General features: G+C 42.9%; 2 protein-coding genes across 2 annotated transcripts; both read right to left on the reverse strand.

Annotated features, from left to right (window-relative positions):
- Nucleotides 1–1,194: 1,194 nt before the first annotated feature.
- On the reverse strand, nucleotides 1,195–7,315 carry CRYGS (crystallin gamma S). The gene is made up of 3 exons (XM_063131531.1): nucleotides 7,295–7,315; nucleotides 4,002–4,244; nucleotides 1,195–1,526 (listed from the first exon to the last, which is right to left on the reverse strand). Exons 1-3 carry the CDS (start codon nucleotides 7,313–7,315, stop codon nucleotides 1,254–1,256), a joined length of 537 nt encoding a protein of 178 aa, XP_062987601.1. The 3' UTR covers nucleotides 1,195–1,253.
- A 5,817-nt stretch (nucleotides 7,316–13,132) lies between these two features.
- Nucleotides 13,133–25,845, reverse strand: TBCCD1 (TBCC domain containing 1). The gene is made up of 8 exons (XM_063131532.1): nucleotides 25,801–25,845; nucleotides 23,105–23,455; nucleotides 22,622–22,771; nucleotides 20,467–20,833; nucleotides 17,747–17,933; nucleotides 17,136–17,633; nucleotides 16,034–16,176; nucleotides 13,133–13,594 (listed from the first exon to the last, which is right to left on the reverse strand). Exons 2-7 carry the CDS (start codon nucleotides 23,438–23,440, stop codon nucleotides 16,047–16,049), a joined length of 1,668 nt encoding a protein of 555 aa, XP_062987602.1. The 5' UTR covers nucleotides 23,441–23,455; nucleotides 25,801–25,845; the 3' UTR covers nucleotides 13,133–13,594; nucleotides 16,034–16,046.
- Nucleotides 25,846–26,547: the final 702 nt, after the last annotated feature.

Here is a 26,547-nt window from a genome sequence, read left to right on the forward strand (position 1 = left end):
CTGGAAAAAGTAATCGGGAGTCCTGTATGAGAGCAGAAAAGAACTTGGGAGTGCAACCTGGGATGGGGAAATAAGCATATCTAATTGCTATGGATTTCAAAAGGCCATAACCATGGCAAACTTTCCCTAGGCTGTACCCGTATTAACTGCAGGCAGGACAAAGGCAGGTTTACAATGTCCCTTAAAGAAATTGTTGGATTTCTGTTGCAAGTGCTACTCTTCAATGAGACAAACTAGAAATATACATCAGTTTTATTTCAGTTTTACAGTCATATCTTCCTCCAAAGAGTTCTGCGTACTGTAGACATACCTAGAGACAAATATTCTAGAACGGGTGGAGCACCATGGATAGTTCTGTAAGAGTTATGACTTGTTGTGAGCAGATTCACTGCCCCACAGATAGCAGAGCCCTCAGCCTCCACTTGCCAAATTATGATACAGCCCTCCTAAAAACCATATCTAAGGGGCTCCCACAAAAGGGAGAGGGCCCAACAGACCCCTCCCACACTGTCATTCAAGCCCTGGACTAAAAACTATTGCAGAGTGTGAAGGTTTGAGGCATAAAAAAGGCAAAGAAAAATGGTCAGGCCTTAGAGACCTGGGATGTTTCTGTTGGGCTGGGGTAGTTTCGTTTCTCTGGTTATGATTCATTTCCCTGGTTAAATTTCACTTCTCCAATTAAATTTCATTTCTTCAAAGTTGAAACAGTACTTTCTGTTTTGGGGAAAGAGGGGATAAAAAGAGGGGGGAAAGCCAGCCAGAGAGAGCAGGAAAAGATGAAAGCATGAGGAAGAAGCAGCTGGAAAAGCCTAAATGCAGCTAGGGTAAAGGAACTTGCATTTTTGCAACTTTTATTTTCTTTTAATGTCTTTGTATCACTCAGCTCTATTGCCTAAATACCTTTAATTGTAATTTGCTTGTTTCAATTTTCTAATAAACTGTAATGTTAAGCCACAAGTGTCTGGAGTGTCACTCACCCCACATCAACAGCCTAAACATCATGTTATGGGGAAGGGGAAGGTAAAAAGAAGGAAGGTGGGACTCTTAAGGAGGCAAGAGATCCTTAAAAAGTTGCTCAAAGAGCCCAGGACATGCAAGGAACCTTGACATAGAGATGAAACATCACCCTTAAAGAAAACACTCTGAGAGAGAGACATTTACCACAAATAACGAGAGGGAGCATCAAGCCCACAAACACTTTATTTATGACATCTAGTCAGCTTTGTCATCAGTGTCGGACTTCATGCTGCTTACTACTCCATAATACGGCGGAAGGACTGAACCACCGGGGAGGCAGCCCCCCATTCCATGGGTTTACTGTACTCCCCTCTCTCCAGGAGATACTGCCGGCCACGGAAGTTGGGGTGTTCGTAGAAAACCCAGGCCCCATCCACGACTTTGCAGGAGTGGATTTCCCGGAAATGAAACTGCTCCATGAGAGAAGGGCAGTCCTCTGTGGATTCATGCATCTGGCCACTAAAGTCACCCTTCTCAAAGAGCTGGATCTGGTACTTGCCTCCACTGGACTAAAACAAGGAGGAAAGAGAACACACAGGTTACAGAGGAGCAGGCGATACCTTTCAGACACCTCTGCCTAGGATGAAAAAATGGATAGTGACCATTAAAGCAGGAGTGTTGAACCTCTTTCAGCCTGAGGGCCGAATTCAATTTCAAAGAAGCTCTCGGTGGCTGCATTCCAGTGGTGGGCAGAGCCGAAGGCAAAGAGAGTGGGGCCAAAATACCCAAAATTGCAGCATGTTTTACCTTAGAAGAAAGCCAGTAGCCCAGCTTTAGGAGAGGCATTTAAACCTTTTACAATTGGAAGGGGGGTTGCACATAAGTTAGGAAAGCTAGTGGAGGCTCCGATGTCAGTGGGGTGGGGAATCCTCTCTGAGTTTCAGGCAGAACCAGTCAGTACTCTAAAGGAGCTATCCAAGGTGCCTCCGCTGGGGAAACCACCAAATGATTGGTGGTCAGGGGAAAGAAGGTGCAGCCATCTGGACTGGGAGCCCAGGCAGGCCCGATTTGGCCTACAGACCTGAGATTCTGCATGCCTGCATTAAAGCAAAGAATACATTGTGGCTGTGGAGGCACATGCAATGCCACTTATTGTTTATTAGTTTCCTTTATTATACGTGTTTGTACTTTCAGTTGTATCCCTGTTGGATGTTGTCCCCTAGTGATAAGCAAAAGGAATCATAAAACCCTTTTATGAGCATTGACCTCTATGGTGGCTAATTGCACGTGGCATGTATTTCTTTTACCATAAGGTCACATTTGTTATCTTCAGATGTGTCAGACTGCTTGGCTCCATGTTATATGCAGTTCAGCAGCAATGGATTAAGCCTACCAGAGCTTAGTAAATCTCCTGTTTTTGCACACCCAGGCCAGATCTACACCAGATACGACACTTTGAAAGCAGTTTGAAAACAGTATATAGAGTGTGTCATGGGCCCCCACAGTTGCCAATACCATTATAAACTGTTATAAAGCAGTAATATAGATCCTTTCAGGGGAGTTGTGTCCTCTGGCACCACCCCAGCCACAAAACCAGGGGATCATCCATGGACAGCATCAAGGATAGGCACAGTTGGGCACTTGCCAAGGTAAGTGTTTAGTTAGGGTGGCTGTATGGAAAGGAGGACAGGGCTCCTGTATCTTTAACAGTTGTATAGAAAAGGGAATTTCAGCAGTGACCAGATACAAAAGAGGGCAGGGCTTCTGTAGCTTTAACTTTTGTTGTGATGAAGAGAGAATTTCAACAGGTGCTGTATGCATATAAATGACACCTGCTGAAATTCCCTTTTCCATACAACTGTCCTTTCCATATGGTTACACTAGTGAAGTCACAAAAAGTCGGAAGCGACTGAACGAATAAACAACACAACACACTAGTTTTAGTTGTTTAAAAATGTGTATGTTAGAGATTCTGTATTGTGTTTTATTGTCTTGTATTGTGATGTGTATTTTTGAGAACTGCTCAGAGAACTTCAGTTATTGGGCAGTATAGAAATGACAATAATGATGATGATCACATTGTAGAAATTCAGCTACCATATAGATTTACTCAACACATAGTTACTCTTGAGAGCCAGTGTAGTAGAGCAGTAGGAGTGTCTGTCTAGAACTGGGGAGACCCAGATTTGAACCCCCACTCAGTTTTGAAACTCACTGGATGACTTTAGGCCAGTCATCATACCTCAGCTGGCATTCCAACCTCACAGGGTTGTTGTGACGATAAAATGAGAGAGAAAAGAACAGGGTTCCTTACAAAAGGGGTAGAAAAACAAACACACACACACACAGTCGTGGTGGTAAGAGAGTTTCCCCATCTTTTATTGCAGGAGAGGGGGACCTGTGGCCATTCAAATGTTGTTGGATTCCAACTCCTATCATTCCTGATCATTGACCATGGCTGGGGTTGATGGAATACAACAATATCTGGAGCGCCACAAGTTTCCCACTAGTGAGTGTATGCGTCTAAGAGTGCAATCCTATGCATGTTTAGACAGAAGTCCTACAACTCCCAGCATCCTGGGATTGCTGGGAGTCGTAGGACTTCCTTCTGTCTAAACATGCATAGGAGTGTGGCCAGTAGAAGCTGGTGGCTTTGATGTCAGTGGGGTGGTGAATCCCTCTGGGTTTCAGTTAGAAGCAGTCAGAACTCTAAATGAGCTATCCAAGGTGCTGAACCCATCTTGAGGATAGGGCTCAGCACTTTGGATAGCTCCTTTGGAGTTCTGACCAGTCCCAACTAAAACCCAGAGCAAACTCATTGCCCCACTGAAGTTGGAGCCACCAGGCTCCACTGATTGCAGCCTATGAGTTTGTAATTGAGTACAGATAAAGGTGTGTGGTAGCTATTCAAACTGTCAAATAAAACACGTGCTGAGTCGAGAGACTGCCAAGTGCACCTATCAGAACTATCAATACATGAGAACATTCCATTCACTCATTCCAATTGCACAGATAATCAGAAGGAAAAGAAATGTCCAACTTACTAACTGAATGGATTTGCATGAGCTGACGCGATCATTCAGGCCCATCCAGCGTTGGTATTCAGGATACTCCCCATGGGTCAGCACATACATGTTCCCGGCGAAGTTTGGCCGCTCGTAAATAACCCAGGCACCCCCCTCCACACGGATGGAGTTGCAACGGCTCAAGTCAGTGTGGAAATCCAAACAATCCCTGTCGGACTCATAGCGGCGCCCCTGGAAATTCTTGCCTTCGTAGAAGGTGATCTGAAACACAAGCAAAGCACAGAGGAAACATGTTTTCCACTAGATGTAAGTGCAGCTTGGCGGAACTTCGCAACAGACACGCATCAATTCACTAGGATCTTCTCTTCTGCCAGAGCCAGCCCTACCATTAGGCAGAATAAGGCGGTCACCTCAGGTGTGGAGGAGGCCGTGGTGGCAGCTCCCTGGCCATTCCCCGCTGTTGCAGGCCTGAGCTGTGTCTTCCAGGCGGCCTGCTCCTGCCCACAGTCGATAAGGGCACCAGATTGGCAAATAGGCCTCCCCCTTCACTGCTCCATTCCTCATTGATTGCATTCCCACAAAGCAGGGTCTTACTGGTTCAGCTCACTGCTCTCAAAATTAACAAAGGAAAAAACACTTTTATTTAAAAAGCCATGCTGTGAGGCCACTCTCCAGCCTCAACCAACCAATTGTCACAGCGCTTTCCTTTGGGCCGGCTGGCGGGGGAGTTGATCCGAGCCAGGGCCACACCGCCCCCAAGGTGGGGGAAAAAGAGGAGGGGGGGCAGGGGGGGCTGGCCAGAGGGAGCGCCCCCCTCAGGAAAGCCAGTGTAGTAGAGCTTGCCAAGGGGTGTGGGCCTGGCTCAAGCCTGGCAGTGTCTCTGTCTGCGAGGGATGCAGCCTACGACAGGGGGTGGGGGGAGCTGCCCCCTTGCTGTAGTTCCTTCGCAATTCAGCTGCAGAAAATGTTCTCCATTGCCCATCCCTCTTTGCTAATTAAAAGCGAAAGAATCCAAGCCAATACAATAATGTGCTCACAAATATTTGACTTTCATAAAACATGGCAGGATTTTCCTTTATATACTGCAGTATTTCTCAAAGCCTTTCCTCAGACTATGGAATAGAGAAAAATGTTTATCTTTTATGGTGAAGTAGTATAAGAGGAACTCTAAGTAGCCTATGGATTGCACCTATATCTTGGTATGGAAGGAAAACAGAAAAAAAAGCATGCATGTTATATCTACTGCTTTCTCTCAGTAAGTAGATTAAAATCCAATGTCTTTCTTTTTATTTATTTGGGGTGGGAGGGGGGTTCTGTTGGCTTGTATAATCTTGGAAAGAAATTAGTTTTAGAAAACTAATAACATCTTTTTAAAAATATGCTCATGCATTTCATGTATCTTTATTTAAAAAAAAATACCCCAGGGCATCCAAATATGGACTGGGACTACACTTTGGGAGAGGGATTAGCCGCCGCCGCCGCCGCCGCCTCCTTCTCTCTCTCTCTCTCTCTCTCTCTCACTCACTCACTCACTCACTCACTCACTCACTCACTCTCACACACACACACCTATTTTTCCAATGAAAACTGCAGCCACTAAAGCAGTTATTTCAACCTGGAAGGCAGCTGCTATTGGCACAAATGCACCTGAGAGTATTTTTCATTGGATAAAGAGTGTTAATAGTTCTTGGCTCAGATGTTGGCACTAATAACATCACAGATAATATTTGACAGGTGCCCATTACTCTTATGCAATCACATCCCAAGTTGTAATTACAATCGCAATAGATGTGGTAGCTGGGAAACATTCCGCTTTACCCCAGGAATTAAACACCTCAGGAAATGAAATAATTCAGCAACTGTTACACAACCTCAAGAGAAGACATCTGGACCACGCACAACAAATGTTCATTTATTTCACCAATAACTGATCAGGTAGGAAGGCCTTAAGAGACGAAGAACAGTGTGCAAAGCTGCTTAAAGGTTACCTATAAATTCAGAAATACTCATATGTTACAGCCCAGTTGAGAGACTGTGGCCTCATCTACACCAAGTAGGATGTAGCACTATGAAAGTGTTATATGGTATGTGTCAATGGGCCCCAACAGTTGACAGTGCGCTTCAATATATACAGCAATAGTGTGGCTCCTGCCTTTTATATACCACTTTCATACTGCAATATCCTGCTTGGTGTAGATGAGGCCTGTATCTCTTCAGACTCAAGGTGGGAGGTCTCATGTTCATTGTTTGCATGGGTGTGGGGGAAATATAAACTAACCATATATATTGTATTGTATTGTATTGTATTGTATTGTATTGTATTGTATTGTATTGTATTGTATTTAGAGCCCAACTTTTCTCCCTGGAGTACTAGTGCTCTACATGCAAGTAGTTTGTGTGTGTTTTGTTTTTTTGATGTGGAATAGCATTCCAACATGCACTCTTTCAATTCCAGTCTCAGTGATCCAGTCTCAATAGGACTGTACCACATGCATCCTGAAAATGTGTAGATCGACTTCTGATGAGATGCCATAAGCAAATAAGTCCTATCAAATCTAAGAACATATACTCCTAAGTAACCCTGCACAGGACTACAGTCTTAGTGAGTCAATGCCAGGATTTGAAGCACAGGCAACGCCTCCTTCTTGGTTTCTATTTTCTAAACTCATTGTAAACTGAATAATTATCAGTGGCCCTGCTGAGAATTTAATTCGGAATCTGCTGCTGTCAGTCAGGAACTACAGTGCAATGTGAAAGAAAAGATAAATGTGCTTATGTGGCATTCCGAATTCAGCTGCTGACCTGGCTATACATTCCCTATATACTTTATAAATAAACACAATTGCAGGGAACAGGAGGAGCTATTTTTTCCCCACATAGCATAGATGGTGCACCTTTTCTGCAAGGCTATTTATCCCAGTGCATGGGTAAATCTGCATTTCAAAACCACCCCCAATAACTCCAGAATTCTCCATACCCATCCTTATCTTCCACAGAACAAATAAAATCAACAAAAGTAGCATGTATTTGTCCCTAATGTTGTCATTTTCAAACACAAGTCTCAGTTTGACAAAATCAAAGCCGGTGGAGCTGCTTGAATGAAAGCTAGGAAAATCCACAGATAGTTCCAGGCATTCATTGATTTCCTAACTTGGTTATGTCATCTAAATAGAAAAAAGAGCCACCTGTCTCCTCCTGAGAGAGGGAAACACTCACTCTCTCTTTTCTCAGTTCTGCCAAGCTTGCAAACATGCATCATCTTCTAGCAGGCAGAGGGAAGGAAGAGGCATATCCTGAGGCTGTATACTTACCCTGCTTCCAGTTTTGGACATGATCAATGCTGGGTGCAATACTCCTGGAGGAGGAGAAGATAATCTAGAAGCAGCTGCAAGAGCAAGAACCGGGAAGCCTCATTTTATAGCGAGCTCATTTTTAGACTAGACATTCGCTTTGTCATGAAAATGAGATCCAAAAATTGAGTCAGTGATTCTGAGGCTATTCATCAGTTCTAGAAAAGCAAACAGGATTACAAAATAAAGGCAAGCTTCATTGCGCCCTTTATTTTTCAGCACTGCGTGCTACATTATTAGGCTCTGAATGCTTTGCTGAGTCAGAACACCAAACTCCTGTCAAAAATATTCAAAATAAAAAGCGCTCACCGTCTCAGTGGAGGGAGGCAGCACGGTTCCCATCCCTACTTTGAATACGATAAAATGATAAATTAAACTACAGGGACTCAAAGGGAATCACAGAACCAGAAATCAATTTCTGATCTTTGCATGGGTCAGAAGGTTGCCTGGGGAACATCTTAACCGAGGGAGAAAGGCGCCTTGTTTACAGAGCATCCTCTGAAAGAAATCACAAGGAACATTATGGGACAGTCACCCGATCTGCTATTGGCTAAACATGAAGCACTTCCATTGCTTGTGCGTATTAATACATTTCAGCTTCACAAACTTTATGGGAAAAGACATTAAACTGGGCCATAGGTGCTCAATATAATTTGTTGATCACTTGCTAAAGTTGGGACAATCAAAATAATTCTCAAGTGGCTCAAGAAAAGATGTGCATACTGTACTATGGGGTTGATTTCGCACATCACACAGCAGTAAACCTACATTTGCTACTAGATACACACTTGATTTCTGCTTTTCAGTTTTAGGTTTACAGGTAAAACTATTTACATGAAATAGCCCCAGTTAGGGTCTCCAACATGGTGCTCCTCGGCACCAATGTGCCCATGGATACCTCTCTTGGCACCACTGGCCTCACTGCCCCTTCTGATTTTAATTTTAAGATTTTTAAAAAATATATTTAACTGGAAGGTTGCCATGCTGTAAATCCAAGTGCTTCCCTTCAGCACCATATTTATGTATGTTCAAAATAGTGGGGTTTCTTTGTGTTTTAGAGCTCAGACTCCATCTCTGACTTATACATAGGTTCTTGAGCAAGTTACTTTTCTTTTAATTCCCAGTTTACCTTCTGGGAAATGAATGTTTTGCGAGCAGCCATAATCATCATGGCAGCAGTTTTAGAAATAAGCAAGCTCCATTAGGATGGATCACTCTGTTTTGTTCAGTGGTCCACTGGCCCAGGTAAAGCCTTTGAAACCAGGAATTGAAAAGCCTACTTAAATAATGCAGGATGCCATTTTAGACGTTAAAAGTATTGTAACAAGTCTCATTCTGTTGTAACCGATATTCCAATTGCTCCTGGACATCCAAGGCAATGGAAGCAATACTATAAAACAGAGGTTCTCAAACTATGGGCTGCAAACCACTGGTGGCCCAAGAGATCTATTCAGCAATAATGGAAAGGTTGCCATCAATCATATTTGTATTTGGGCTTGCACTTAAATTATTTTTTCTGACGATGAAGATAGAAGCTATTTTGACCAGGGCTAGATTATCGAACAAGCTAACAAAGCCCTGGGTCAGGGTCCATAATTTTCATAATACTGCACTGAGCATGATTGCCAGCAGTGAAGAAAACATGTTGCTAAAATATGAGTTATGTACGTGCTTTGATTTCTAGCACACATACAAACATTTATTAAGGACCCCCTTGAAACCCCCAGAAATTTTCAAGTGATCCACAGGGGTGGGGGGAGACTGCGAACTACTGCGATAGCAATACATCCTCCTCAGAATAGAGATAATGCTCTAGTCAAGCAAATCTCAAGACTGGGATAATTCTCACAATGAGATCAGTTTTCAGAAAGTTGACAGCATGAAGCATTGTTAGGCTGTGAATCTCAAACTTTTTGTTCTTGCATAACTCCTTCCCAACTGGACTATTCATTCCCAGAATCCTGGTAAATTAGAGACTATAATCCTAATGTTTTACTATAAACTGCTGCTACCCCTGTCCCAGATTGCTTTTCATTCAGAAGTAGAAATGAATAGGCAACACAGCCTATCTTCCGTTTTCTTCTTTTCAAGCATTTGACCTTATAACCAAATCAACCATATTTACGGAAGACCATAGGGATTTCTAGACCTGTATTTGCTGAGCCTACCTCTGTAGCAAAGGACATTCCCGACCTTAACTCCATTAACCAGGAATCTCCAGATCCATCAAAACCAAAAATGACTGCATTGTGCTCTGCCTACTCAATTTCTATTGTCAGTCCTATTCTGAATTAAGTGGATGGGGGAAGCAGCACAATTTTACCTCACAATTTTAGCTTAACATCAACAGAGCCTAAGAGCCTACACATGTTCAACAGTATGTGCATGAATTCTCTCCATATTATTGTGAAACTTGGTTACTGGTTGTGCAGAAAGGCCCTACACATATACAATTGTGTGCACTGATCGCCATGCTGCTTTAAGCTGAATGTGTGGAAATCAAGAGCAAGGACAGCTCATGCAATCTGTGCTGCTCCCTATGTTGAACATAATGTACTAAATTCAGTTACGTCTCTCCCACGTCCTTTCAAGCATTTTTACAGTGGCAGGGAGCTAAAGCACACATGTACCCTCCATAGGTCCATACATTTATTTCTTATTAATATACCGCCTTATTTGCTAAAAAGGCATCAAGGTGCTGCACAGCAATAAAACCTTCAACCATTTTTTAAAAACCTACCTCTCACTATTGCCTCACCCAACAGAAAGAGAAACAAACCCTGCCTTTGGGCCCCACCTTTGGGAAGATGTTGGTCAATGTTCCTTTGTATACATAGTAGAGGCTCCCTTGTGGGTTACAAGCTCATTTGAGGGCTCTGTTTCAGCAATCCAGCCCATAAACTTCAGTTCCCCACATCACAACTCAATAATTTCTCAGGTGTATATAAAAAAAAAACCTAGGGTTTAAGAACTGTGATCAAGCTGCAAGATCACTCATAATCCTTTCCTGGTCCCTTATATGTGGTGCTTTCTTTTAATTGGGGTTCTCAGTGCGATCTGAGGAGTATACTTGGGGACTTATTTTAACGAGGGTTAGCAATATTTACCTAACACCAAATCTGAACAGAAGGGGTGGGGGAATTTGGACATGATGGAAAAGGTGCACACAATCCCATGGCTCATCTCCAACCCTAGTTCCAGTGTTGTAACCAAATCAGGCCTCAGTGGCAACTATCTAAGGACTCTGCAGATATCTGACAGCAATCGTGTAATACTCCTCTGATGAACCAAATGTTGCTAAAGCAGGAAGAAACTACAGAATGTGCAGTAATGCACACAATTGCTCCAATCCTGAATTTTAGTGTGGCACTCTTAGAACCAATTTGCTTTCTATATAACAATTTGAGCTTTAATTATCTTCCTTTGTATGAGAAGATTAAAAACAACTTTGAAATTGTATGGCTCAAAAAATTAGCTGGAAGCTTATTACCCTCCTCATTTTTCAACTTGCTAGCAAACTATCCCCATACACTTGAGACATTATTTAACAGCAAAATCCCCAAATGGATTTATTGGCGGGGGAGGAATAAGAGAAAATAATTTCAAACGGCTAACGACAGCCAAGAAACATCAGACTCTGATCCCAAAAATATGCCAGGTAATCTAGTCCAAAACTCTCTTTCCCTCACCTATTACTGTTCTATAGCCATTTGAAACAAGGGAAAGAGTACACAGAGCTTTACAAGGATTCAACATTAATTTGAGCGGTGCGTGGAATGGAAATGTCCTAGCATTAATTCATTGCATTATATCCAGGCTTGGTCATACTTATGCAGATCCACTGAAATCAATTTCAGTGGGTTTACTCTCAGTATGACTATGCCTGGACCCAACCTATAGGTTTCTTACATTACTAGGTAAACTACCTTTAGAGGATTACTAAACCAGGATTTTTTTTTAGAGCTTACTGCCAAGAAAGCTAGTCATGTAGAAACCATTTCACAACACATGCATTGCATTACTTTCCAGCATTGCAAAAATTACAAAGCCCAATATAAACCTCTAGTTTACTACTGGAATTGCATCTTACAATGTGTTTTGAAGAACGCAAGGCATCTTTGTTTGTAAAGAGTGCTTTCTTCATTGGTTCATTTGCCTTCCCATCCTCATCCCCTTCAACTTAAAGAAAATTCCCATGAAACGTACCCTGCAGCACTTGTTGAATTTGAATTCTTCCAATTCCCATGTATCAAAAAAACACATCGTACCCTTTTCACATGATTGCTTCAATTTCAAAAGGGTGAGGGAGGAATGACCACTAACAGCTCTTTTGAAACAAATGGGACTTCTTCCAGCAAAAGCACTGTTATGTTTAGGTTGCACGCTTCTCCATTCCTGATTGTACTTAACTGGAATCTAAATCATAGCCATTCTTCTGGTGCCTTGGGCATTCACATTATTAGCTGCTCACTTCACTCCACTTCATCTATAATTCCGCCCCCCCAACATGGTGGTTCAAAAAAGGCAACATGACTAACAGCCCCTTTGCAAGGTAAGGAACATGGAATAGTTGTTTCATTTTAAATTGTTGTAACCTACTCTAAGTCTTCAGGTTATGGCTCAACGGAAATGTAGACAGATGTATTTCTGCAATATATTTTGGTCATCACAGAAGTTAATAAAACCATTGTGAAAACAGTGAATTTCAGCTTGGCAATGATGGGCATGGGGAACAGGACAGTAAGAAACAAAACAATCCTGCAAAGATCATGAAATGAGTTTAGTAATAGAGTATGACATTGAGCTTCTGTGTGTGACCTTCAGCATATTCGAGCTTTTAAGTGTGCACTAACATCACTTCAGACAATTCTGCAAAACTGAACCTAGAAACTTGTAGGAAGTAAACCCTCTTCTACAAAAGTGAGGGATTTCTCAACTGGGAAAGTCTCCGCCACTACCAATAAATTTGTCATCATAAATGGAAAATTTTAAGATAGCCCTTGCAATGCTGTGAATCCAGAGTATTAATGAGAGCTGACATTTGTAGCATTAGACCAATTAAGCATGCATGCTTTGAAGTCATTATAGATGAGAAGCACAGCAACAAAGCACTTCTAGGTTTGGGTGGTTTGAAAGACAACCACATTTATTTATTTATTTAAAAATCCTCCACTGGATAATTTTTCTCCTTCTGAAATGGAGCTTGATAGATTACTTTCATTAGGAAAAAAAAGTGATTCCAGAAAGAAATTATTTACTGTTGTGTAAATCATGTGATTCGTGTTAGTGTTCAAATTTAGACAAAGAAGTACAGAAGGTATTTCCCCCACTTTTATGCACAAACTGACATAAAAAGGTATAAACATACTAAAGTTGTTTTTTGTTGTTTGTTTTGTTTTTATGAAGAAAACAGTGCAATCCTATACATGTCTAATAAAACATAGGCCTGAACTTAATGAAACTTATTCCCAAGTGTGTATAAAACTGTAGCCAAAGTGATTTCCTTAACTTTCCTTTTACAAGGGGCAACAGAAGATAATCTTGAGACTAAAGTACTAGTTTTTTCTAACTGTTATGCCTCCCCACTTTTCACAGCTAACCTATTCCATTTTCTTATCTTCTCATTTCCAAGAAATCTTTGACTAGACTTTCAATATGATTATGACTAGCCAATGATTCCAGTGTGTGTGCTCTGAATATGACTAAGCCTGGATCCAACCCACTGTCTTTAAGTCCCTTCTCTTGAAGTATAAAGATAATACTGGACATTATCATTCAAGAAAATCTGAAAAAAGGAAATGAAAGTCACAGACACACAATTGTGCCAATTTTAATTACATTTCATAGTTGAAGTGCTAACAACTGGTACAAAAATGCACCTAGTGAATTTTATACAATCAATGTTCAGTTCACAGCAGGCCAAAAGTTCATTCAGTAGCCAGAAGCTTGCCCCCAGCTTTTCACCAAGTACCTCCTTTTCCACGTACCTTTACATATGCTATACATCTAAATTTTGCTATCAGCCATAGAAAGAAGTGTTAACAGCAAGGAAACCAGCAGTCAAGGCTGGCTTCCGACAGAGACTGGCTTCCTGAGAAAGGTGCAGTGGTGGAACAAGAAGAAAAAGTCCATCTCCTCCTTGACAATGACACCAAGTAAATCTAATTTCCAAATTCATCAATAATGCCATAGGAACTTTTAATCAGCTTGTCCCCAGTCTATTGAAGGGGAAACACTCATTGGCAAAAAGCATCTCCAGATCTGTAACAAAGCAGATAAACAGATTTTTATTTCTTGAATCCGGTAATCAATTAACCCATTCTTTTCCAATCAGTTCATTAGACAGCAACTATAAAACACATTGCAATAATCTAATTACATGGGAAGTGCCCAGCTTGGTTTACCACCATTAAGCAACTTTCTCCAAAAATTACAGATCAGAACTAAACGAAGCATCAAAAAATTCTAATGTTACTCCCACTAAATATCAGCAACTGTATGCTGGTGCCATACAAAACACAAAAAAGACCCCTACCCACCAACCTTGCATTCTAAGTTACACGTAGACAATGGAGTCATGATACTAGGTTGGAAGACAGTTAACCAAAAGTAGAAGGTGAAGCCATGGCTTGGGACTTGATGGAACACCTCTTCCGACATGAACCTACCCGTACACTATGCTCAACATCTAAGGTCCTGCTCTGGGTGCCTACTCCGAGGGAAGCTCAGAGGATGGCAACAAGGGAGAGGGCTTTTTCTGTGGTGGCCACCCAGCTATGGAACGATCTCCCTGCTGAGGCCCTCCTGGAGCCAACTTTGTTATGTTTTCAGCGCCAGGTTAAGACTTTCTTTTTCTCTCAGGCATTTAACAGCATATGTTGAGTTTTAACTGACTCCAAAATGAGCTTTGGCCTGGCTGAGTGTTTAAAAATTGTTTTAAATGTTAGCTGTTTTTATGTTTTTGTTTTAAACTTTTGCATATTGATTTTTAATGTTCAGTCTTTTTATTCTAATCTTTGTAATCTTTGTAAACCTCCCAGAGAGCTTCAGCTATGGGGCGGTATATTAATGTAATAAATAAATAAATAAATAAATAAAGGATGGCACCACAGTGGCTGTGGAAAGAACGAGAAGTAGCTTGACAGAGAGCAAGGGACACAGAGCGGCACGGCATTTACTCAGAAGGTGAAACTGGGAGAACAAACAGATGTTTCGAATAACAACAGTAAGAAATAAGAGAAGCAGAGAAAAATCATTGCAATGTAAGGCAGAGCTTTCTATGGAAAGACAAGGAGCTTGCAATGCATACGGACAGTAGGAGGGAGACAGCACAGAGACTTGAAGGGTGGAGCACTCAGTAGCAAACCTATCTGGTGAGCACATTTGGGATACCTGCCCCAGCCCACAGTGAGAGATGAGCAGTGATTCATCTTGGACCTCTTCAGCAGTTCCACATGATGGCAGGGATACATCTCTGCCTTTGTCGAATCATACTGAGTTTTAGTGCCTTTGAAGCTCAACACAATTGCAAGGAAGAGCCCCTGCCCTTCTCCTAAATGGAAAAGGGCAAGGGCAAATCCCTGCATTTTTTTCTGAGTGAACCAACAAAATGTTCAAGGGCCTCTGAAGCTCAAAGCAACAGAGACAAGACTCTATCCTTCCTCAGCCAAGCAGGGTTTGATTGAGTGAAAATATTGTGGATGGACATCAAGGCCAACCAAGATCTATGGAACTCTGCCTTGGAATAATCATTACAAGATCAGAACTAAGGGGAGGTTTCAAACACTGCTGTATGGCAGGAACATATAACATATAACTTGCTGACTGTAGATCTCAACAACCAGGAAGAGAAATGAATTATTCGAGACAAGCGTCACTGATACATTAGCAAGCAGGCCTTAGCGACATGACAATCTTCTTGCCATGTCTTTGCTTTCCTCTATCACTTAGAATCTCTATCACTTTAATAAGCATGTTCTAATTCCATGCAACATGAAATTTAAGGAGAGGGACAGGTTTTTATTTTATTTTAAAATTCTAACAGGTAAAATCTTCAGGTGATTCACCTACCAATTAGAGCTTCTAGATTTACTGATTGCCTGATGCAGGAGACAAACTTTTTAGGGACATTTCCCTAAACCCTGTGGCAATGGAGCATCCTTCCGCAACCTGCAGCCTTCCAGTTGTTTTGGACTTCAGTTCCCATCAGCCCCAGACAGCATGGACAAAGGAGAGGAATCCTAGGAATTGTAGGACCAGAAGGAACTTTGATCTGATCCACAAGGGCAATTGATTTCTTATTTGAACATAACCAAGAAGAGCTGTGCTGGATGAAACCAAAGGCCTACCTATTCCAGCATTCTGTTCACACTGTGACAAACCAGATGCCTATGGAGAGCCCACAAGGAGATCATGAGTGTAACAGCACCCAGCAACTGGTGTACATAGGCTTAGCGCCTCTGATACTGGAGATAGCATATAGCTATCAGGATTAGTAGCCACTGATAGTCTTTATCTTCCACAAATTTGTTTAATCCACTTTTAAAGCGGTCCAAGTTGACACCCAACTTGTGGCAGCAAGTTCCACAGTTCAACTACGTACAATATGAAGAAGTATTTCCTTTTTTACAAGTCAATGGTACAAGACAAAAGGCAGTCTTTCTACAAATGCAGCAGGAGACACACGGTCTTTGAACTCACCTTTGAAGCTCTCCTATCCTGCTGCCTGCTTAGAACCTGCAGCAGGAAGCACCAGGCTGTCAAGCTGTTGACGACTACCTGTGTGGACCAGCCATTCGTAGAACTTGTTCTCCACCAACACCTGGAATGTCTTCCGCTGGTGCCTGAAATCCACTAAAATATCAACACTGCAGCACACACAATTCAGTACACAGTCTTATCATTCAATCCCTCTGTTCAGTGACTAATAAAGCAGCTTTTTCCATCCAGTGTTAAATGATGGGGAAGGGCTAGACCTATTGGATTTCAAAGGCACAGAAGCCTTTCCCCCCAGAAAACACTGTTGTTACTTTGATTTTCATTTTGGAGGGAGAGAGCATGGCATTTTTGAAAGCAGTAAATCACACGGGAGCAAAATCTGTTGAAGTTTTGCTCATCATGAGGCGTTCAAACGCATAGCAGCCCCCTGCCAGAAGAAAAAGGCGTAAACACTGCAAGGAAAACAACATCTGGGCCGGGGGGGGGGGGGGAGATACATTTTTGTGGTAGATATTATTTCAAAGTACTCCAATGAAAAAGGAGCCTTTAGCCAAACCTTTGAGTTTGCATATTAATTCCAAATAATTTCCACCATTACTTCCCAATACATCCAAGATTCTAACTGCAATTGGAAAATTTAGTTATTATTGCATTTATATCCTGCTTTTTTTCCTCCAAGGAACCCAAGGCAGCATACATAATCCTCCTCCTCTCCATTTTATCCTCACAACAACAACCCTGTGAGGTAGGATGGGCTGAGAGTCTGTGACTGACCCAAGATCACCCAAGTGGGTACTAGAACTCGGATCTCCGGATTCCCAGTCCAACACTTTAGCCACTACACCACACTGAAAATTCCACTACTAGAGAACCAAAAAGGATGACCCTTTCTTTTATACAAATCTATTCTTCACGATACTAAGTTGCCCCAACCACTAATGAATTGTGCGAGGAATGAAAAGCTTTGAATTCCTCTTTATGATGTCACTCATCTTGATGTTTCCAGATATCAGGACAACTGACATCAGAACTCTTAAAACTACAGCAACTGGCTCTTCCCTCCTGGAAGAAAGCTGTTACTTACTTGGTCAACCCTGCCTCCTTCACAGTCTTCTGCCAGATCTGTATCCTCTGTTCTCGTTGACTCAGTGCCTTTTGATACACCGGGGGCAGCCCACCAGGTATTTCTGTCGTGTCTCCTTCCATTTCAAACGGAACAACAAAGGGGTAAAACTCCGATGGTGGGAGGAGTCTGAACACATTCTCGCCACAGTTCTCTTTGCATACAAACATCGGATTATCCCAAGCATTGGGCACTGTAGCCAGGCCAGTCCTGCCCATGTGGTCCTCAAGCATTGGATAATGGGTGTGGAAGGGGGCAAAAGTTATTGTTTGGTTACCCAGTAAGATGAGAGGTCTAGTTGGGGTGAGGACATGCAAGGTGCAACTGGCGGTCGATGAAAGAGACAGGCGGTGGCAAACAGCAATAAGTTTGACATTGTCACAGCTATGGAGGTGAACGACTGTCTGTACTGGGCCCAGGACAAAGGTGCTATTCCTGCACTTCTCGATGGTCACTGATCTGAAAGAGAGGGAAAAGCAACAAAATTAAAGCAGATGAGAAGGAACAAAATAAAACAGGTCACACACCTTTCAAATGAGGTTGGAAAGGTTGGCTGGAGAGGCCCAACTCACCTCAGTGGAGACAGCAAATAGATGAAAGATTCACAGCAGCGATGAATCCTCACATGAGTGTCTTCCAAGGTATCGGAGCTCTTTGCCAGCGTTTGCTTGTAAACTTGGCTCATCACAACCATGCGGTGTGCGGAAGGCACCATATGAATATTACAGGCTATCTTGGCTCGCTTGGTTGTTCCTTCAACTGCAAGAATCATTAAACATTGGGGTTTTTGAAAGTATTTCTGATTCCCCATGACATCTAAATGTTTCATTCCCCTAACAGCCTCAGAATAAATAATCGAAGGGCCCGGTTCACACAATCACCGCAGCTTAAACAAGCCATGGTGCCTTGTTTAAGCTGCAGCACATGGATGCTGGGCACCATTTGCCTACCTGCCCAGGCATGGCTTGTTGTGTCGTCCAAACTTGGGTGGCATGGCTGTTTGAGGGGGAAACAATCCTCAAATAACCCATGGCCTATTGCTGGATTATTTGAGGGTTGTTTCCTCCTCAAACAAGCCATGCCAGTTGGGTTTGGATGACACTACAAGCAACTCCCAGGGCAGGCAATTAGGCAAATGGCACCCAGCATGCACAGCAGCTTAAACAAGCCATGATGGATTGTTTATGAGCATTTCTACACGAGCAGTTTATTACATGCTTGTAACTGGCCACTCATGGGTCCTTTAGATGATTTCCCCCGTGTCCCCCTCCCCACTTATCCCTCTTTAAAAACACACAAGAGATAATCAGCTATTTAAAAATAAATGTACAAAGTGGAGCCGTGTAAAGTTGGTGTTGCTCTACAATTCCACCACTATATGACAGTGTTTCACTGAAGTGAATGGAGCTCGCAGAGAGAAAATATTCAATTCGGACCATGTGGCCAACCATGTAATGGCATCAATCATAATCCCACAAAGAAGGCAGCGGGATTTTATTTAAATGCAGAGAAGCTCTAGGTCATGGTGATCATGCAAACAGGGCCAAGAGACTTTCATTAAGGCCTATCCAGAAATACGTTCAAGTTATTCAAAGTTTCTTTTTAATATGAAACACAACCCAAACAGGATGTGTTTCCTATCAGGTTGAGAGCTGAAACTAGCTACACAGTTATTGTATAAAGGGCACCAGAATGATTCCATGCCATCCAATTTATGCACCAGCACATCTTGCATGTACACACAGTATGTTTCCTTCACTGCTATATCCATTTATGTAGCCTTTCACTCTTAGTGATATTATGAAAACTTACCAGCCGCTAGCGTGACAGGAAGCTAGCAGATCCGGCAGGAATCGGAAATTAATGAAATGCTTGCTTTCCAAACTAGGGCAGTTTTGTCCTGTTTTGGAAATTAGCATTTCCACTTATTTCTGGGTTTACTGCCAGAAGCACTACTTCCTATTGCGCAAACAGGGGGTCCCACAAGCGCAATCGAACCAATAAGAGCACAGTAGCAGTATTGGACACTGCCCATAGACTAGAGTGGTTTCCTCTCACTAAGAATCCTATATTTTAGTCACATCACACATTAAATTAGACAAATTACATTTATAGTCTCCTTACAATTGATAATGACAATAGACTCAAATCTGCATAACTTTTGGACAAACAATTGCACTCCCCATATATGACACAAGAACAGGAGTGTTACAAGAGTTTTGTTATGTGCCTAGAGAGGACAGTGACAAAGAGCACAACTGAATAAGCAAGCAATGCATTACCACTCCTGGCAGAGTAGATACCTAGTGAAACCAACCCAGCCAAAACTGCTTTGACAATGCAAGGAGGAGATACCCGCACATACTATTTGGTACAAATGAATGTAACTACAACTTGGAGTATGAGGTGTGAAATTTAGAAGTGGAAGATCCAGACTCAGTCTTCATCTACAGCACTTCAGAATTAACAGCCCTTACCAAAAAAAAAGGTGATGACATTTGAGTTGCTAGACTGAAACGCTCTACAAACTGACACACATTTCGCCAAACAAAATTCACTTTTTTGAGTGTTGACATAAATTAAACACCAAATAAGGATTTTAGTGCTTGAATGGTGTCCATTCTAACTAAAACATCTGACAATAAGGAGAAGATCAGAAATGCTGCACTGAAAGCAACTGGGCAACTGGTTACCTTGTACTCCTTTTGGCGCCTCCTGAAAAATCTTTATTCCAAGAAGCCTTTCCTTAATATGCAGCCTTGGATCTGTTTTTGCTTCTTTTAAATTTTGTTTTAACTGTTTTATTCTGTTTTTATTTTCATTTTATCTTGTACACCGCTCTGAAATTTTTCAATGGGGAGCGGTATATAAACATTCTAAAGAAATAAATAATAAATACTGCAGCCTTCTCCAACCTGATGCCCTCCAGAGGTTTTGGGCTTCAACTCCTATCAGTCCCTACTAGCATAGCCAATGGTCTGGAATGCCAGGAATTGTAGTTGAAAACATCTGGAAGCACCAGATTGGGGAAAGTAATTGTAAATTCAGCCTGTTCAATAGATGCTGATTGTCCAAAGATGCTATCTTACAGTATAGCAGCAGTGGGCACCTTGTGGCCCTCCAGGTGCTTTGGCCTACAACTCCCATACTCCCTCACCACTGGCTACGCTGGCCAAGGCTGATGGGAACAGAGGGCCAACGTTGTGCAATATAGGAAACAGTTTTCTGTAAATAAGGGGTGGGGAATCTTGTGCTTAAATGCCAAAGGTTTAAAGACCAGAGTTAACGGTACCTTGCTGTGCCCATGCAAGCTTCTTCCCAGATTTGAGGCAGGCTGATGTCCCGAATGGGTTCTCAGTCAGACAAGCCCTCAACCAAGACTCAAGTTTGGGGAAGGAGAAGGCTTTGGAGATCTTTGAGAAGCCACTCTTTGCATGCAATGGCTGCCAGAGTGCAAGCTCATGCAGACGGTGGACAGTCCTGTTCTTGTTCACACACCCTTCAATAAGGAAACTAAGAGCTCGAACAGCTTCAGGTGAAACCAGACTGCTGTGGGTAGAGTGAGAAGAGGCAGAGAGCTGATCTGGGTCCAGCAGTAGTTCCAGAAGGTCCTGGAGATGGTTTTGGACAAAGTCTTGGTGGTAGCTGTCATTCCAGTTCTTAGATCAAAACAAGAAAACACAAAAAGGTAATTATATACAAGGAAAGTTTTCATAAAGCCAAAATCCTGTAAAATTCACTCAAATTCACTATACTCAAAATGGAAGTATAGATTCCCCTTCCATTCAATTTTTTAATTTGCTACCCACTGCAAACAGGCACCCAGCATAAGGAACCAGAAAGCCACTGATCAGGTTTTCCTACGTTCTTATGACCACATAACAGTCAAACGTGCATGTGCTTCACCACAGACTTTTATAAAACTAACACAGGAAGCTCACAGTTCTTAATAACCTAAAGCACATGAATGCTTTGGACACATACAAAAGGTACCAACAAAACTGAGCAACAAAGGGATTTGAATGTATGCTCAGAAAATGTTCGTCAACTTATAGTGCATATGCAAAAGCCATCTCCATTAAGAGAGGGGAAAGATCTACAGATTTAGCACTCATTAAATCAGCCTTCCCCAATATGGTGCCCTCCAGTTGTGCTAGACTTCCATCATCCCCACCCATGCCAGGGTACCACATTGAGGAAGCCTGATACACATAAAAATTTCACCATAAAGTATGCAGGATGTCCTGGATGACAGTATAAGTGCAAAGTTGTACTGCTGTTGATTCACTTAACTCAGATTATTTTTCTATGGTTTGCACTGAATGGATGTTCAGATAAATAGAATGTACTGGGGTTTTTAATTTTTTTTATAGATGCTTACAATGCACATGATGACTCTTTTGTTAGAGGCACAACTATAAATATTCATTGTTAACAAACATTCTGTTGAACCACAGCACGTCAGTATAGATCGCTTGAAATAATTAGAGAAAGGACATTTTTTTACAGCATGCAATGTTAACTGATGTCAAATGATGTCTGGAAATGCTCAATAATTTTACAAGTTCACTTATATTTATTCCAAGCACTTGCTGTAAAGGAAGGCAGGGGGCAACATGGTTTCCCCAAACCATGCTGCCACCACCCTCCTTGACTCTACACGTGGGACTTAGAGCCCCCACTCTGTGATTTACCCCTGAACACAAGGAATAAGGACCAAACTGTCTCCCCCAGTTCCCTGGGCTCAGATAAACCAAAATTTGTAACACCAATTAGAATTATATTGGATTCAGCACTTACCCAAATGGAAAATAGGAGCACAAAGGTGATATGGAGTCAATACAAGTGAAGTTACAAAGAATCCTACAATATAGCAAACAGTTGGAAACCCAGTACAGACAAAATAAGAACACATATGCTACTTACTAGTCGTAAGGGCCCTTCAGTCATAAGCTGCACCAACCTGGAAACATCCTTCCTTGGACAGGATGCAAACAAAGGATAAAGCCCTCCCCAGATTTATAGTATATCCAGGCCCAGTTCAGATGCTCTCCCTCCATCTGAGGGGGGTGGAGGTCGAAGAAGACGGTGGCATGATTCATTCACACCCACCCAGCTGTAGGCACCCTATTCTCCCTTTTAGGGCTGAGTGATTTATGACCTTGAGGCCATAGGTAACTGGCCTCTGAGACCGCAATGCTATATAGTTTTGAAATATAACAGGCCCACTCTCCCCTTCAGGTGTCACAGGGTCTCGGTACCAACGTCCTCCCTTCATGGACCTCTTACCAACCAGCAATCTGTATCTGCTGTAAAATATTAATATTCCAATAGATAAAAGGAACATGGAGTCACTCTGGTTCTTTACACTTGCCTTCTGACTAGAGCTTGCAGACTGCTTAGACGGGAGAAAAATACGTAGAAAAAAAAGCAGTTCAAAGCAATACCTTAATCTGGTTGGTGGATTCTCTAGTCAGACTGTAAGACTTAGATCTAGGATTTGGCCACTCATCTCCAAGTAGAGATGTCCTCAGGGAAACTTTGTTTAGTTGCTGAATATAAAGGAACAGTAGGAATTGAAGAGTGTCCACAGATAACTAGGGAGAGAGACCAACAAAAGTTTAATTTAAAAAGAAAAGAACATTAAGAACCATGTTATTTAGCAGGGCTAATTGTTTTATATTTTGCAGCAAGTCAATGTAGTAAAAGTGAGGAAAACACAAAGCATTGTTTAATTTTATTTTAAAAGCTAGAGTTGACTTCAACAGGCTTAAGCATATCTAACCTTATGTTAGATTGTGGCCCACATGCACCCATGAAGTACACTCTAAGGTACAGAAGGAAATAAACTATAGTTTCATGCACCAAAAACTGGTCCCAATAAGATTTCTATGAAGAGATTCTACAGTACTAAAAATGCAATTTCATGCCTTATTCCTTTGCTTCTCTGCCTCCTCCTCAGTTGAACAGCTGGATATCTCCTCTGCCCACTCCAGACGCTCCCCTGAGGTCCGTTCAACAAGACTGTCAAACAATTCAAAATAAAGCCAAGCCAGATCCTTGTCTAACTGCAGCTTCCCACAAGCAATATGCCGCCACATAGACCAGGAAAGATACGGATAATAGCCTTCACTGGAACGCATTCGGACATAAGTCGACATCTTCCGGAGATAATGCATGCTAAATTTGGACGGCGGTGGGATTTGCAAGGCTCCCACCATGAAAGGTTCCATCTTCACCCACAGATTGACTGTGGGCTGATCCATTTTAGCCAGCCACAACTGTATTTGAGAGAAAATGAAAAGTAGTTAGTTAAGCCATTAGCAAAATACATTTCCACACCTTTCTGCAATGGAGGAACAAATAGGTATCGATGATCTATTTTCCTCCTGTTTGTTATGTCTTTCTGGTGACTGATATCTTCTATTTAAATATTTGTGGCACCAAAATACACATGAGCGCATTCTACACAGCAGAGAAAATAGTATTTGAATGTTTAACTTGCAAGCATGTTTTGGTGGGTCCTGCCAGCCACTGGACCCAAATAGCCCTGGTGGGCAACTAATTTTTAGAAGTTGTATTTTGAATAGAGCCAAAGATCGACGGGTTGGGAACATTCCCTCTTTAAACCCCTCTCCCTTTCCAATATGGACAACTGAGGCTTGGGCCAACCCATTCCTTTATTCAGCACAGCTGCTCACTCCGATTTGCCAATGTCTTGGCTCATGGAAATGAGAGAAAAGATGAACCATATAAGAGGAAAATTCTAACCGCCTTTTTAACTGATTATATGTAAGCCACTCTGGGAGCCTTTTCGGCTGAAAAGTGACATAAAAATACTTCAAATAAATAATAACAAAGTGACTTATTCAATATCGCACTCTCTTCTTGAGCTAGGTCTTATGGTATGAATTCAAGGAAGAACAAGCTATTAGATTCTGAGCCTGGGACAAAGCCCCAGCCTTTGGGAATTAAATACACTGGCACAGCAGAGCAAGATGTTGAGTTTCCACCTACCATGAGTACTTGGAAGCCTATACCTTGAAGCTTTTTGAGGGAATGGGTGAAAGGATGGAGGACAGCAAAGGTGTAACTTCCCCCACCCCCATGGACAGAAGCTTTGTGCCTTTAGTAGATGCAAGGTTTTCCCCAGCAAGGAAGATAAGAGGCAGTGAAGAGAAAGCTCCACCTGTGGTATTTTGGTCTGCCCAGTGTCTGTTAAGCCAGCCTTCTCCAACCTGGAGCCTTCCAGATGTCTTGGACCTCAGCTCCCATCAGTACCAAGCAGCATGGCCAATAGTCAGAAATGCTGGGATTTGTAATTCAAAACACCTAAAGGGCACCAGGCTGGGGAAGGCTACAACAGAGTATTGAACCAGATGGACCTTTGATGTGTAATCCACAAGGGCAATTCATGTTCTTATTGAACCTGGTGCAAGAAGAATGATTGCTTCTGAAACCAAAGGCCTATCTAGTCCACCATTTTGTTCCCACAGTGGCCAGCCAGATGTCATGGGAAGCCCACAAGAGTGTACAACACCCTCCCACCGATGTTCTCCAGAATCTGGTATTGAAAGGCAGACTACTTCTATTACTGGAGGCAATATAAAGCCATCATGCCTAGTAGCCATTGACTTCAACTCCCATCAGCCCCAACCAGCATGGTCAATGGTCAGGAATGGTGGGAGTTCTAGTCCAAAACAACCAGGGCAGTATCCAATGGTAGTCCTATGTAAATTAGGACCTTTCAATCCAATAGGTCTACTGTGTTTAGGAGTACCTTTGGATCCTACCCCTGCAGTTTCCAGCTGGGATTGTTTAGCTTAGAAAAAAGGAGGCTAAGGGGGGACAGGTGTACAAATTTATGTGTGGTATGGAGAATGTGGATAGGGAGACATTTTTCTCCCTCTCTCAAAATACTAGAACCCTTGCTCATGTCATGAAGCTGATTGGTGGGAGATCCAGGACAAATAAAAGGAAGCACTTCTTCACATAGTGCATAGTTGAATTATGGAATTAGCTAGCACAAGTTGTAGTGATGGCCACCAATTTGGATGGCTTTAAAAGGGGGTTGGAGAAACTCCTGGAGGCAACAGCTATCAAGGGCTACTAGTCCTGATGGCTAGGTGCTACTTCCAGTATCAGAGGCAGTAAGCCTGTATACAGCAGCTGCTGGGGAACATGGGTGGGTGCTGCTGCACCCATGTCCTGCTTGTGGGTCCCTGGTCGACAGCTGATCGGCCACTGCGTGAACAGAGTGCTGGACTAGATGATCCAGCCTGGCTCTTCCTATGATCTTACGGAAGGCACCAGGTGGGGAACGCTTGCGTTAAACGCTCCGCGCCTCTCTTTACTAGGGACGGGGCCCCTCCAGGGTGGTGCCAAATTTCTGTATGGGGAGGGGAGGGGAGGGGAGGTGGGGGAGTCTTTGGCTGCAGCCTGCTCTAGCTCCCATGGTCGGAGGCAACACCCTCAGGGTTGGCCGGGGAGCGCCCACCCGCCTCCAGTTACCTGCGCGCCTCACCCGACGCGCCCCCCTCGCCCGCTCTGGCAACGGGCCGGCTTTCAAATGCCCGCGGCTTCCGCCCACTGCGCCTGCGCACACGGCTTGACTAAACACACTCACCCGCGACACCTTCAAAAGAGATGCTCGGCTAGAACAACCGGAGGTTTTTTTTATAAGCCGCTGAGGTGTAACCCGCCCCTGCGCCTGCGCAGCGGATCTCTTGGCGCTTCCGTTGAGTCGTTTTTCCTGCTGAACTGAGAATGAGCGCAGAGAGCACCCAACAGCGCCCTCTCCGGAGGGGAGGAGCCCCACTAGGGAAATGGGGCGTCGGAGATGGGAGGCTTCCGCCCGCAGGCTCCTAAAAGGCGCCCCGGTTCGAGCCCAGCCTGGCCACGGTCTGTTTCTAAAAAAGAAGCGCCAGCATAGTCCGACGTGGAAACCCTCCCCCTCCCTTCTCAGGCCTTGCAGTCTGTTACACGTCTACGGAGGAATCAGTCCCGTTATTTATAAGTAGACAGGGATAGGACTGGGCTGTCACTCCGGCCCCCCGCAGATGTTGATGGACTGGACCAGCCAGCATGGCCAGGGATGATGGGTATTTTGATTGTCACTCATCTCGACCAGGGATGGGCAATGTGTAGCCCTCAAGATTTTTTCGGCCTACAACTCCCACAATGCCTCAACATAGACTATGCTGGCTAGGACTGATGGGAATTGTAGGCCATAAAAAACCGGGGGGCGGAAGTTGCCCAACTCTGATTTCGACTTTTCTTATGATTAATAAAATTAAATCAAACAAAAAAGTCATCCTGTTGATAAGAACGCATAAGGAGCCGCAGAGGAAACACAGACTTCCAAAAAAATGCT

This window comes from Elgaria multicarinata, chromosome 8 (assembly GCF_023053635.1).
Source record: "Elgaria multicarinata webbii isolate HBS135686 ecotype San Diego chromosome 8, rElgMul1.1.pri, whole genome shotgun sequence".
Lineage (NCBI taxonomy): Eukaryota > Metazoa > Chordata > Lepidosauria > Squamata > Anguidae > Elgaria > Elgaria multicarinata.

Bases quoted from the DNA above. Each gene is read 5' to 3' on its own strand.
- CRYGS (XM_063131531.1), bottom strand. From the start codon at position 7,315: ATGTCCAAAACTGGAAGCAGG. The intron at 4,245-7,294 runs GTAAGTATACAG...CTTGTGTTTCAG, and splicing joins TGTCCAAAACTGGAAGCAGG to ATCACCTTCTACGAAGGCAA. The intron at 1,527-4,001 runs GTAAGTTGGACA...TCCTTGTTTTAG, and splicing joins CATGCAAATCCATTCAGTTA to TCCAGTGGAGGCAAGTACCA.
- TBCCD1 (XM_063131532.1), bottom strand. From the start codon at position 23,440: ATGGATCAGCCCACAGTCAATCTGTGGGTGAAGATGGAACCTTTCATG. The intron at 17,634-17,746 runs GTGAGTTGGGCC...CCTCTCTTTCAG, and splicing joins TATTTGCTGTCTCCACTGAG to ATCAGTGACCATCGAGAAGT. The intron at 16,177-17,135 runs GTAAGTAACAGC...AGTGGATTTCAG, and splicing joins AAGGAGGCAGGGTTGACCAA to GCACCAGCGGAAGACATTCC.